At 39.5% G+C, this 13,573-nt stretch overlaps 1 protein-coding gene across 1 annotated transcript in view; it reads right to left on the minus strand.

Moving 5' to 3' along the window:
* Nucleotides 1–13,343, minus strand: part of LOC119796604 (Fc receptor-like protein 5) — a 72,884-nt gene extending 59,541 nt beyond the window's left edge. Inside the window, exons 1-3 of the mRNA XM_038305231.1 lie at nucleotides 13,169–13,343; nucleotides 12,179–12,451; nucleotides 10,604–10,906 (exon numbers count right to left, since the gene is read on the minus strand). Coding sequence (XP_038161159.1) covers nucleotides 10,604–10,906; nucleotides 12,179–12,451; nucleotides 13,169–13,343 — 751 coding nt within the window. The remainder of the gene's footprint in view (nucleotides 1–10,603; nucleotides 10,907–12,178; nucleotides 12,452–13,168) is intronic.
* Nucleotides 13,344–13,573: the final 230 nt, after the last annotated feature.

Genomic DNA, 13,573 nt, shown 5'->3' on the forward strand with positions numbered 1-13,573 from the left:
TCATGTTGGAAGAGGAAGGGGCCAGCTCCAAACTGTTCCCACAAAGTTGGGAGCATGGAATTGTCCAAAATGTCTTGGTATGCTGAAGCATTCAGAGTTCCTTTCACTGGAACTAAGGGGCCAAGCCCAGCTCCTGAAAAACAACCCCACACCATAATCCCCCCTCCACCAAACTTTACACTTGGCACAATGCAGTCAGACAAGTACCGTTCTCCTGGCAACCGCCAAACCCAGACCCGTCCATCAGATTGCCAGATGGAGAAGCGCGATTCGTCACTCCAGAGAACGCGTCTCCACTGCTCTAGAGTCCAGTGGCGGCGTGCTTTACACCACCGCATCCGACGCTTTGCATTGCACTTGGTGATGTATGGCTTGGATGCAGCTGCTCGACCATGGAAACCCATTCCATGAAGCTCTCTGCGCACTGTTCTATAGCTAATCTGAAGGCCACATGAAGTTTGGAGGTCTGTAGTGATTGACTCTGCAGAAAGTTGGCGACCTCTTCGCACTATGCGCGTCAGCATCCGCTGACCCCGCTCCGTCAGTTTACGTGGCCTACCACTTCGTGGCTGAGTTGCTGTCGTTCCCAAACACTTCCATTTTCTTATAATACAGCTGACAGTTGACTGTGGAATATTTAGGAGCGAGGAAATTTCACGACTGGATTTGTTGCACAGGTGGCATCCTATCACAGTTCCACGCTGGAATTCACTGAGCTCCTGAGAGCGACCCATTCTTTCACAAATGTTTGTAAAAACAGTCTGCATGCCTAGGTGCTTGAATTTATACACCTGTGGCCATGGAAGTGATTGGAACACCTGATTCCAATAATTTGGATGGGTGAGCAAATACTTTTGGCAATATAGTGTATATGCAAGGATAAATTGTTTAGCATTGATGTAATTTTTGTTGCTGTCCTATTTTCTCCTCCACCTACACTGTGATTTTTAGTTCATTCATATTAGTATTATTTTCATATTTATTAACAGGGATCCCCTTGTCATAACTTCCATTACAGAGCAATGAAATCAGAAATTTTTTTTCCTTGGAATTTAACAAAATGTTTACGATTCCTTTCTCCCCTATTCTATTCCTGGGTATTGTACTGTAACATCTTATTTTTAAAGATATATGTCTTTTCTATTCACAGATTGACAGAGAGGTCATCCTGCTAATGGAAGATGCTCAGCTAGCAAACTATCTTCCATCATATGGAGACTGGATTGCTTTGTTCATATTTTGCAAACGTCAAATATACTCTGCAAAGCAGAAGCAGGGACTTTTTGAAAGCTAATGGAGAAGCTTAAGCTTAGAAAGGATAACCAAACTGGAGAAGAGGAGCCAGAAACCCCAAACAAAACAAAAAAAGCTAGAGCAAAAACATCAACAAGGAATACTGAAATAGGATGGGTTCACAAAATAGCAAAATGACCAAACAGGTCAGAGCAAAGCAAGGAGGGGGGACAAGGAATATCTCTGTCAACATTCATGCAGGATGTACTGAGATACTAAAAGAAGGAAAGTCACGATTCTTTCCAGATGGAAAATACAGCAAAGGTCATAAATGTGATTTTGAATTTGATGTTTGGGATTTCAAGCAAAATCCTTTTCCCAAGGATATCACCATTGAAATGTTATACAATACAGTTAAACTCCCACTTCTGCGCTTCTATATATCAACTCAACTAAAATCAAAGTTAAGTGAAGAGTCTGATGATAACAACCATGCCTGTGCCAAAGCTGTTCCTCAGCCTGATGTACAAGATATTGAGGCCATTAAAGAACCATCAGTGAAAATACATCATTGCCAGGATCCACAGATGAGGTCCATGTCACTGTTCCAGATGTGTTCATTTTTTCTGAAGAAGTTCTCACAGATTCTTCAGCAACCGGAGAATACTCAAGTCAAGAAACAAGAACAGTTGTCATCAGCGATTCCATAACCTTTTATGGTGCCAATAATTATGTTACCTGAAATTCCTCTTAATCTGTTGCCTGAAACAGTTGTGGTCTTGCACTACTCAAATAGCTTTAATGAAATGATAGAGGCCTTTTCTGACCCTGAAATCGTGAATAAAACATGCTACCCTTCTCATTAGAGAAGGGTAGCGAATCTGGTATGATCAGAGATGTCTACAGCAGCTTCTGGGCAGAGTTTTCTGAATGTTGTACGTTTGGAACAACTTTCAAACTGCCCTTTCTTAGGAATGATTTCTCTGCTGCCTCTTGGAAAGCAGTTGGGAGAATTCTTCTGAAAGGATTTCAAGATTGCCAGTACTTGCCAATTAAACTTACTCCTCCTTTCCTTGAGAAGATATTTTATGAGGAGTTGCACAGTGAACTGACGAGAAGCTTTCTGATGTTTATGAGCACACAAGAATAAGATGTGTTCATCTGTTCTTTGCCGAGCATTCAGCTCGGCAAAGAACTCATGCTCTTCCTCAACACTGAAGTCCTCAGACATTTTTCTTTCGTTGTTTCTTTCTTTGCACAGGTAAACAGCACATTTCTTCTTCTACGCTTGCATTATCGGCAGAGCAGACGCTGAATGCGCACTTTCATCTGGTTTGGTCTGCCGCGGTTTCCGTAGGCTCGTGAACTCGCAGGCGCGCGCTTTTAGGAAATCCTATACACTACTGTTTATGCTCTAAAAACATTCTAAATGACTTCGTTTCGAGTAAATTATGGACGCTACCCACTCAGGACACTTGGAATACATTGGACGAGCAGTATGGAGGAATATTGACACGTTTTTTGTGGACTTTTATGGACCTTTCTGCCTCGGGCGCCATAGACCTCCATTATTTGAATGTCAGCAGACAGCAAGAAGCCTCCCAGATCTCCAGATGCATTTGAGATATCAAAAAAGTACTCCAGAGTGTTGTTCAGCATCGGGGTGAGTAGAAAATGAAGGCTAATCATGTTTTGGGTGTACTATTCCTTTAAGGCTTAATATGTGAGAAGCCAATGAAGAGAAGCTAGGATAAGAGATATATGGTATCTCTTTTTAATTTTTATTAGAACTCTGGCTGCAGCATTTTGGATCAGCTGGAGACTTTTATCTACAGTTTGTGTATTTCCTGTTAGTAAAAAATTACAATAGTCCAGCCTGAAGTAACAAATGCATGGACTAGTTTCTCAGCATCACCAATGGACAGGATATTTCTAAGTTTTGAAATATTCCGCAGATGAAAGAAGGGAATTCTAGAAACCTCTGTGATAGGGGATTTAAATGACAGGTCCTAATCAAAAACAACACCAAGATTTTTTACTTTATTATCTGAAATCAGTTTAATCCCATCCAACTGAAGTGACTGGCTAATCAGCTTCTTTTTCAAAGACTCTGGTCCAAAGACGATAACTTCTGTTTTGTCTGCATTCAGAAGGAGAAAATTAAGATTATTAAGATCATTAAGGTTTTTTATGTCTTCAAGACATGCCTGTAATTTATGTAATGGGTTAGCTTCATTTGGATTTATAGACAGATATAGCTGGGTATCATCAGCATAACAGTGAAAATGAATCCCATGCTGTCTAATAACTCAACCCATTGGGAGCATATATAAAGTATAGAGAATTGGTCCTAGCACTGATCCCTGTGGTACTCCACAGGTAACTTTGGAGCATGAGGAAGATTTTTTATTAACGTGAACAAACTGAAATCGATCAGATAGATAACATTTAAACCACTCTACTGCTGTTCCTTTAATTCCAACTACATATTCAAGTCTTTCTAAAAGAATATTATGGTTAACTGTATCAAATCCAGCACTGAGACCCAACAGGACAAGCACAGATACAAGTCCATTATCTGAGGCCATGAAAATATCATTAGCAACCTTCACCAGAGCTGTTTCAGGGCTATGATGAGCTCTAAAGTCAGACTGAAACTCTTCAAAAAGTTCATAATGGTGTAAGTGATTGCACACTTGGTTTGCAACTACTTTCAAGAATTTTAGATAAGAAAGGAAGATTAGATATAGGTCTATAATTGACCAATTCATCTAGGTCAAGGGACGTTTCTTAAGCAGTGGTTTAATTATAGCAACCTTAGAAGCCTTTGGTAAAGGCTGCTAATAAGGTATCGCCTTCAATGACGCCATGGATTTTAAAAATCTCCCACTATGATGACCTTGTCAGTATTTAATACCAAATCAGAAAGGAACTCTGAAAACTCATCTAAAAATTTAGAGTGAGGACCTGGTGGACAATACAAAGAAGAGTATTTCTTACTTTGCAATTTGGATGAGGGAAATTAAGGGTTAAATGTTCAAAAGAGTTGTAATTATTAACTGCCTTTGGAGTAATCAGTCAGTCAGACTGAAAGATTTTTGCTACTCCTCTTCCTCGCCCAGAACTTCTAGGTATGTGAAAATTTAAATAGCTTGAAGGAGTTGCCTTATTTATGCTCACATAATCCTCTTGCTGCAGCCAGGTTTCTGTAAGGCCACATAAATCAATGTGATTATCACAAATCAAGTAATTAACTTTCAGATTTTAAGAGGAAAGAGATCTTATGTTAAACAGACCATATTTAATCATTTTAACTTTTTCCCCAATTGGAGTTATTTTAATTTCAATTAGATTATCAGGATGTACCCCTTTGGGATCTTTGCTAATTTATTAGATTTGGTCGTGGGCAAGACACTCTCTGGATGGAGTAAAGAGTGGGTAACAATAGAGAAGCTGCAGAGATAGGAGATAACTAAAACTCTGCTTACTGGTCTGCACCCTGGGTGGTCAGGGTTTTGGAAGACTAATACATTTGGCCAGATTCCTAGAAAGAAGAGCTGAACCATCAAAAGTGGGATGGATGTGTTGTCGGAAAATTTAGATTTCCCTTGTATTATAAACTACCGTTCAAAAGTTTGGGGTCACATTGAAATGTCCTTATTTTTGAAGGAAAAGCACTGTAGTTTTCATTGAAGATAACTTTAAACTAGTCTTAAGTTTAAAGAAAAACACTCTATACATTTCTAATGAGGTAAACGTCTATTCTAGCTGCAAATGTTTGGTGCAATATCTACATAGTTGTATAGAGGCCCATTTCCAGCAACTATCACTCCAGTGTTCTAATGGTACAATGTGTTTACTCAATGGCTCAGAAGGCTAATTGATTATTAAAAAACCTTGTACAATCATGTTCACACATCTGAAAACAGTTTAGCTCGTTACAGAAGCTACAAAACTGACCTTCCTTTGAGCAGATTGAGTTTCTGGAGCATCACATTTGTGGGGTCAATTAAACACTCAAAATGGCCAGAAAAAGAGAACTTTCATCTGAAACTCGACAGTCTATTCTTGTTCTTAGAAATAAAGGCTATTCCATGCGAGACATTTCTAAGAAATTGAAAATTTCCTACAACAGTGTGTACTACTCCCTTCAGAGGACAGCACAAACAGGCTCTAACCAGAGTAGAAAAATAAGTGGCAGGCCGCGTTGCACAACTGAGCAAGAAGATAAGTACATTAGAGTCTCTAGTTTCCCCAACTGGCATCTTCATTAAATAGTACCCGCAAAACACCAGTGTCAACATCTACAGTGAAGAGGCGGCTGCGGGATTCTGGGCTTCAGGGCAGAGTGGCAAAGAAAAAGCCATATCTGAGACTGGCCAATAAAAGAAAAAGATTAAGATGGGCAAAAGAACACAGACATTGGACAGAGGAAGACTGGAAAAAAAGTGTTGTGGATGGATGAATCCAAGTTTGAGGTGTTTGGATCATGAAGAAAGTTTGTGAGACGCAAAACAAATAAAAAGATGCTGGAAGAATGCCTGACACCATCTGTTAAGCATGGTGGAGGTAATGTGATGGTCTGGGGTTGTTTTGGTCCTGGTAAGGTGGGAGATTTGTACAGGATAAAAGGGATTCTGAATAAGGAAGGCTATCATTCCATTTTGCAACGCCATGCCATACCCAGTGGACAGCGCTTGATTGGAGCCAGTTTCATCTTACAACAGGACAATGACCCTAAACACACCTCCAAATTGTGTAAGAACTTTTTAGAGCAGAAGCAGGCAGCTGGTATTCTATCAGTAATGGAGTGGCTAGCGCAGTCCCCAGATCTGAACCCCTTTGAGCTGAAGTGCAAGAAGTGCCCATCCAACCAATCCAACTTGTGGGAGCTGCTTCTGGAAGCGTGGGGTGCAATTTCTCCGGATTACCTCAACAAATTAACAGCTAGAATGCCAAAGGTCAGAAAGGGCAGAATTTGCATTTGCAACTCTTGTCCTTTAACTGCTGATGGATATACAGGAATACAGTCATACAAGTGTCAACTTCTCTGAGATGGCATAGGATGCAATGTTTGGCAATTTCTATTTGTTTTTATTTCAAAATTCAATGTATAACATGAATGCATAAACACCTCATTTTATTTCAGTGTTAATTTCTGTGTAAAGTAACAGATCTATAAAAATGTCTCGGAAAACTTTACTGGTTGATGATTTCCTTTATTCGGAACCCGCTTATTTTTAATTTGTTACCCCTGGTTTAATGTTTATAAATATGTATTTCACATCAAGTGCGCCATCCAATGCAGATCAATGGCACCATCCACATCTAGTGAAAACTAGTGCAATTGGATGAGTCATATAACACAAACGCTCATTGATTAGCCAAAGGAAATCATCAGAAGCAAGCAGGTGTTCTTCAAACTGCAAATGTGAATTGTCTATGCCATGCTACAATGTTGGATTCAGAAAAAGATCTTGAAATGTCTTAAAGGTCGGACACAGGCGAGAGCGTATCGGGAGATTGAGACGGAGACCAACAAGACCTCCATCATCCTTGGCCCTATCTCAAAGAATTTTTCAAACTAGTCGAAAAATTGAGCTTTCAATTCATGTAGTGGCATCTGGCTGTTTTTTTTTTTTTAAAGGTTACTTTAAGTATTTTTTGGAGCACAAACTTTTTCACTTTTACTTGAGTAAAGAGGTCAATACTTCATACTTCAACTTAAACTGCAGTATCTATACTTCTACTTAAGTAACAAATGTGTGTACTTTTGACACCACTGCCCATAACAAACCAGATTCTTTCTCAAGTTTTATTCATAGCATGTTAATGTTAACCAAAGTGTCTGTAATTTCTTTTGACTCAGAATGCTGTGCCACAAGGGCTGTATGATGAACTTTTCTCTCTTTGCAAAGATATGAATAAATGTGCCAAATCCATCGATCTCTGCTTATTTAACTAGGATGAATAGTTGAATACTTTTTCCACAACAGATGCCGTCTCTCCGAATCAGACCAGGCTTTCCCCAAAAGGATTGCCAATTATTAATGTAGCCCACGTTGTTTTCAGGACACCACCTAGACAACCAGTGGTTGAAAGACGACATGCGGCTAAACACTTCATCACTAGTCAGATCAGGGAGGGGACCAGAGAAAATTATGGAGTCCAACATTGTTTTGGCAAACTTACAGACCGAAGCAACACTAATTTTAGTGACCTCCGAATGGCGTAACCGGATGTCATTACCGCCAGCGTAAATAACAATCTTACTGTATTTAACCTTATACTTAGGCAGCAGTTTCAGGTAGGCAAACATTTGACTATGGTCCCTGGTGTCTCTAACGCCACGTTTCTGACTTTGGAGCTGCCAATCACTAGAGTGGGCTTCTCAGTGGGTGTGTCACTGAGTGGGGAAAACCAGTTAGAAACATGAACGGGTTGGTGGTGACCAGTGGGCAGAGATCCACGTCTACGCTTTCTACGTACAGTTACCCAATCGCCTGGCTGCTCAGGCACTTTTGGAGGACGGCTACGTGGGGGGCCCACTTTTACTCCAGGATGTTCAACAGACTGAAACCTGAATTCTAACTCTGACACCCTCGCCTCCAAAGCTACAAAAATTCTATACTTATTATACATACCATTATCATTAAAGGAGGCAGAGGAATAACTGAATATCTGACACAGAGAGCAGGAGAAAGGAGAGGAAGAAGGAAGAGTTGGAAAAGAAGCAGGGGAGGGAGAAAGAGACGCCATAGTGATGCTAAGCTAGCGCTAGCTTAGACTAGCTACTCCTTACTACCAGAAATAAAACCTTGTGAAACTGATAGGTGCTCAGTAGAAAAGTGCAGCAGAAAGCGCTATGTTTTAAAGTGGTAATGGTCAGTTAGAGTTACTTAGATACAGAGATATCACAGAAAATATAACTTAATTCAGATGGAGATAGTCTGGACAGCAGCAATGAAATTTAGAAAGAGATGGGCCCCAAAAGTTCTGCAACACAATCTTATGGACTGATGAGCCGAAGATTAATCTCTACCAAAGTGATGGAAAGACAAAAGTGTGGCGAAAAAAATGACCCACTTATGATCGGAAATTAGAAACTCATCTGTGAGGCACGGTGGAGGTAATTTCATGAAAAGTAGATTAATTTCATGCTTTGTACTACATGGCAGCTTCTGCAACAATCGGTTAAGTTATTAGACAGCATGGGATTCATTTTCACTGTTATGCTGATGATACCCAGCTATATCTGTCTATAAATCCAGATGAAGCTAACCCATTACATAAATTACAGGCATGTCTTGAAGACATAAAAACCTGGATGACTCTTAACTTTCTCCTTCTGAATGCAGACAAAACAGAAGCTATAGTCTTTGGACCAGAGTCTTTGAAAAAGAAGCTGATTAGTCAGTCACTTCCTTTGGATGGGATTAAACTGATTTTAGATAATAAAGTAAAAAATCTTGGTGTTGTTTTTGATCAGGACCTGTCATTTAAATCCCATATCAAAGAGGTTTCAAGAATTTCCTTCTATCATCTGAGGAATATTGCAAGAACTAGAAATATCCTGTCCAGGGGTGATGCTGAGAAACTAGTCCATGCATTTGTTACTTCAAAGCTGGACTATTGTAATTCTTTACTATCAGGAAGTCCACAAGCTGTAGTTAAAAGCCATCAGCTGATCCAAAATGCTGCAGCCAGAGTTCTGATGAAAATTAAAAAGAGAGATCATATCTCTCCTATCCTGGCTTCTCTTCATTGGCTTCCTGTTAAATCCAGAATAGAATTTAAAATCCTCCTTCTCACATATAAAGCCTTAAATGGCCAAGCTCCATCTTATATCAGAGATCTGATTGTTCCTTATGTTCCTAACAGAGCACTTCGCTCCCAATCTGCAGGTTTGCTAGTGGTTCCTAGAATTTCTAAAAATAGAATGGGAGACAGATCTTTTAGTTATCAGGCTCCTCTCCTGTGGAACCAACTACCAGTTTTAGTCCGTGAGGCAGACACCCTGTCTACTTTTAAAGGTAGGCTTAAAACTTTCCTTTTTGATAAAGCTTATAGTTAGAGTGGCTCAGGTTTTCCTGAGCTATCTCTATAGTTATGCTGCTATAGGTTTCGACTTTTGGGTAGCTTTGCCTCGTCTGTTCCTGTTTGGCTGTGACGCCATCCTGGAACGAAATACCAGCTGTGCTGCTTCAATCAACACCCTTGTTTATAGATGCTGGAGATCGGCCTGTTTTCCAGTGTGGTCCTGTTTCTCTGATAGTGACTGGCTGGATGTGCTCTCTTCGTCCTCTTACATGGGAGCTGGCTCGGAGCTCGTCTGCCTGGCTGTGTGTTTTCTGGACAGGCCCGCCTTTACAGCTGCTTTTTGTGTCTCTGCTTCTTTCTCCATGAACCCAAGTCGGCCTCAGCAGATGGCCGCTCACTCTGAGCCTGGTTCTGCTGGAGGTTTCTTCCTGTTCAAAGGGAGTTTTTTCCTCTCCACTGTCGCTACAAGCATGCTTAGTGTGAGGGATTGTATTTGAGTCAATGAGTCAATGCAATCAACTGGTTTTCCTTAGATAGAAAAGTTTGTATCAATTTGACTGTATGATCTGGTTGAACTGTAAAGTGCCTTGAGATGACATGTGTTGTGAATTTGGCGCTATATAAATAAACTGAATTTAATTGAATTGAATATAGATTGATGATGTAACTGATGATGGTATCAGCCGAATAAATTCTGAAATGAACAGAAACATTCTGTCTTCTCATCTTCAGAAAAATGCATCCAAACTAATCTGGAGGAATTTCATGATACAGCAGGACAAAGACCCAAAGCACACTGCTAACAAAGCAAGGGACTCAATCAGGGGAAAAGTGGAAGGTTTTAGAAAGGCCAGTCAATCACCAGACCTTCACCCAACAGATCATGCATTTCACCTCCTGAAGAGGAGACTGAGAGAGAAACCCCCAAAATAAACAAGAACTGAAAGAAGCTGCAGTAAAAACCTGGAATAGCATCACAGAAAAAGAATCAACAGTTTGGATGTTGATGTTTATTAATACATTTTACTGGATATCATTAGTTTAGTAATGTAGTTTTAGGCTTATCTTTAAAGAGCATTGATCAGATTGACTTGTTTTAAATGTAATGAATAAAAATGAAAGTAGATGATCGGAAATTTGACAGATATCTTTGAGCATCATCATTTTCTCACTCATTACCTATAAACAGTATAAGATACGTTTAGCAAGAATCCATGTTAACTTTATCTGGTAAAAACTACAATAAATCTGATACATATCTAACATTTTTTTGAATTCTTATTAAAACATGGCTCCTGCTTAATTATTGCATAGAGAGAAAAATACTGACCTGCAGACCAGATAAACTTTAGTTTACTGTAAGCAGTGAAATCTACTGGATCTTCTCTTCCTGCTCCGCACACATATCCTGCTGTGTGATTTTGTCCATGAAGGATGTAGGAGTTCAGTTCAGTTCTGTTGGTGATGTCAGTCAGCAGCTTAAAGCTGTAGGATCTGGTTAATAAATCAGGAACAGCTTTATACCAGAAGAACCTCCATCCTGCAGACTGAGGTTCAACCTCACAGCTCAGAGTCACTGAGGGTCCAGGACTCAGCCATGATGGAGACACAGAGAGGACAGGGAGAAGCTCACCTGTTGAAATCAATCATTAGGCAGCATCAGCACTATGATGGAGGAATTAGACTTTGATTGAAATGTTAGATCTTAATATTCATTATTAATGTAACGTCTGTTTGGAGTCAATTAAATATAGACAATTTTGTGATACCAAAACTTCATAATTGTAATTGAACACTAGTACATGTAATATTGTTAGTAAACAGGAAATATGACAACTGAAAGATAACTAGAGATGAATAGTCCAACTAATGCAAAGAAAGAGCATCATGGCTTTGATGATTGAAGCTTTATCCCACTGCAGAACCTGCTTTCCTTTAGCTTTATTATGACTATTGGGAGATACTGATAAAATAAAGAAATATAAGATCCTAAATGAAAAAAAACATAACAAATTTAAGTCAATATAAGTGAGTGTCATGATCTCGGCGCTGATGGTTTGGTTTTTTCCTTTGCTCATTGCTCCCTGTCTAATTGGTTCTGCGGCTGATTATCGCCGATCATTTCCACCTGGTTCCTCTACTATTTAAGTTGTGTATTTGCCTCCCATCAGCGCCAGGTTATTGTTGTGTTTTTGTGATACGTTCCCTAGCAATCTGTAGTCTGCCTGTTTCCCTGATATTGACCAGTTTCTGCCCTGAGGATTTCGAGTTTTTGCCTTGCCCCCTGTCTGCTCTGTTTGTCCTGTCTGACCCTGGATTCTACCGCCTTCTGAACCTGGAACTGACTTCGGCCTTGGATTTCCCTTCAGGACTCTGTTGCTGCTCGGTGTCTGCTGCGCGCTCTCTAGGAACTCTGGGGGCGTCTCCCGCCGCAACTGCGGTCTAAGCTCCGCGAGCGGACTGAACTTTGAATCAGGTCAGTGACTTTGCTCCAAGTCGTGTTAAGCTCCATTTCCAGTCACTGATCTGTATTCTCCCGTTTCTGCAGAGATCCGCCCCGCAGCAGACGAGCAGTCCCGCGCACCTGTCCTGTTAAATAAACGCTTTGAACTTTCCCACTGCCTGTCTCGCCCCGAATTCTGGGTCCTACATTCTGAGCTCATTACAGTGAGAGGTATTGGATTAGAAAAAGCATTGCAACTATATTTGGTAAATTAAGGACCAACCATTTATCTTGAATCTGTCAACAGGAGGAGATCTCATGTTGTTTGTGTCATAAAAATACTTAACACAGTAAGTAATGTATGCTTTGCTTATTATATCATTATTTCAAAAAAAGATACCCCACCATTTAACAAATCTGAAATCACTTTTTGTTTAAAAAATGAACAGAAACTAAACTCACCAGTTTTCCTTACAGAGACTTTATTGCTGCTTTCAGTGTAGAAAACTGGATCTCCTCTTCCTCCTCTGCAGCTGTATATACCTCCCTCTGAGACTCTGAGAAATCCATCAGTTTCATTGTTTCTGATGGACTGAGCTGCATGATCCCATGACTTCTGTCTGAACCAGTCAAACTTCCATTCAGCAGAGCTGGGCACACAGCAGGTCAGTGTTATACTGCCCCCTGCTGGTATGATTGTTTCCTCTGGTGTCAGTTTGGCTCTTGGTTTTTCTGCTATTGAGGAAAAAACGAAAAAAAGTAAATCTCCAGAATATTGTTTAATGAAGTGTTTTATCACCATAAATCTCACACTCAGCTAGGGGAATACATCAGACGTGATCCCCATAGAATTTAAAGCCACATTTTACATAAACAATGGATCAACTTTTTACCGACCAACATATTTTTATTCTCATTTTTTTTTTTTTCACATTTATCTGGCTCACATATTTATGTAGGCAACTAAAACATTTTTTTTTTATTTTGCAAGTATAGCCAATGTTAACTTTACAATGTTTATGTTGTCATGTTGTTCTTGAAAGTATTCACTGAAAAATATTGTTCAATGAAGAAAATGTATATTTTAATCCAATATGATCCAAAACAAAAGAGTAAAGGCAGAACATTTCCTAAACTGTTCTCTACTGGTCAACATAATCTGGCTCACCTGTAGCAACGTTGTGATCATGTTAGACACTAACAAAGCTGATAAAAGCCTTAATGTTACGAAATATTTAATTCAAACTTTAAGCATAAACTTTAAAACAGATACACTAAAATATTTAGAAAAACAACAGCTCAAAGTTGAATGTTTTAATAGAAAAAATTGTTAGATGAAACAAATTGAAACATTTCACATAACATATTTTCCAAAATACAGGGATAACTCACAAACAGTTGATGAAAAAGAATTACTCCATTGAGTTAATTCATTGTTTGTTCTTCCTCTACAGCTGTAGGAGTCACTGTCTGCTCTTATGGTCCTGTATTCACTGAATGTTGCAGAGTTTCTCTTGGTTGTTCTCCATTCATACGTCCACTTAGTTCCTCCACCTCCATGGATCTCACATTTCAGAGTGACTCTCTCTCCTCTGAATATTGGAGACCAGTTGGGTTGCAGAGTCATAGTGGGTTTAACTGCTCACATAAAGAAATAACTGGTTAGAACAGAAATGTAGAATCCTCTAAATATTTAATTCTCTGTGAAGTAATGCCAAGCATTATTTAATAAAGGACACTAAAGAACATTATATGTTTGTTTTTTGAAACCTAGTGTCTCTAACAGACAAATTTCATAACAAAATCAGGAAACAATAAAGTTTGTTTGGCTCTAAGGAGAACAGTGACAGATGACAC

This window comes from Cyprinodon tularosa, unplaced genomic scaffold, assembly GCF_016077235.1.
Source record: "Cyprinodon tularosa strain WSP-4 unplaced genomic scaffold, ASM1607723v1 ctg553, whole genome shotgun sequence".
In the NCBI taxonomy this organism is placed as follows: Eukaryota; Metazoa; Chordata; class Actinopteri; order Cyprinodontiformes; family Cyprinodontidae; genus Cyprinodon; species Cyprinodon tularosa.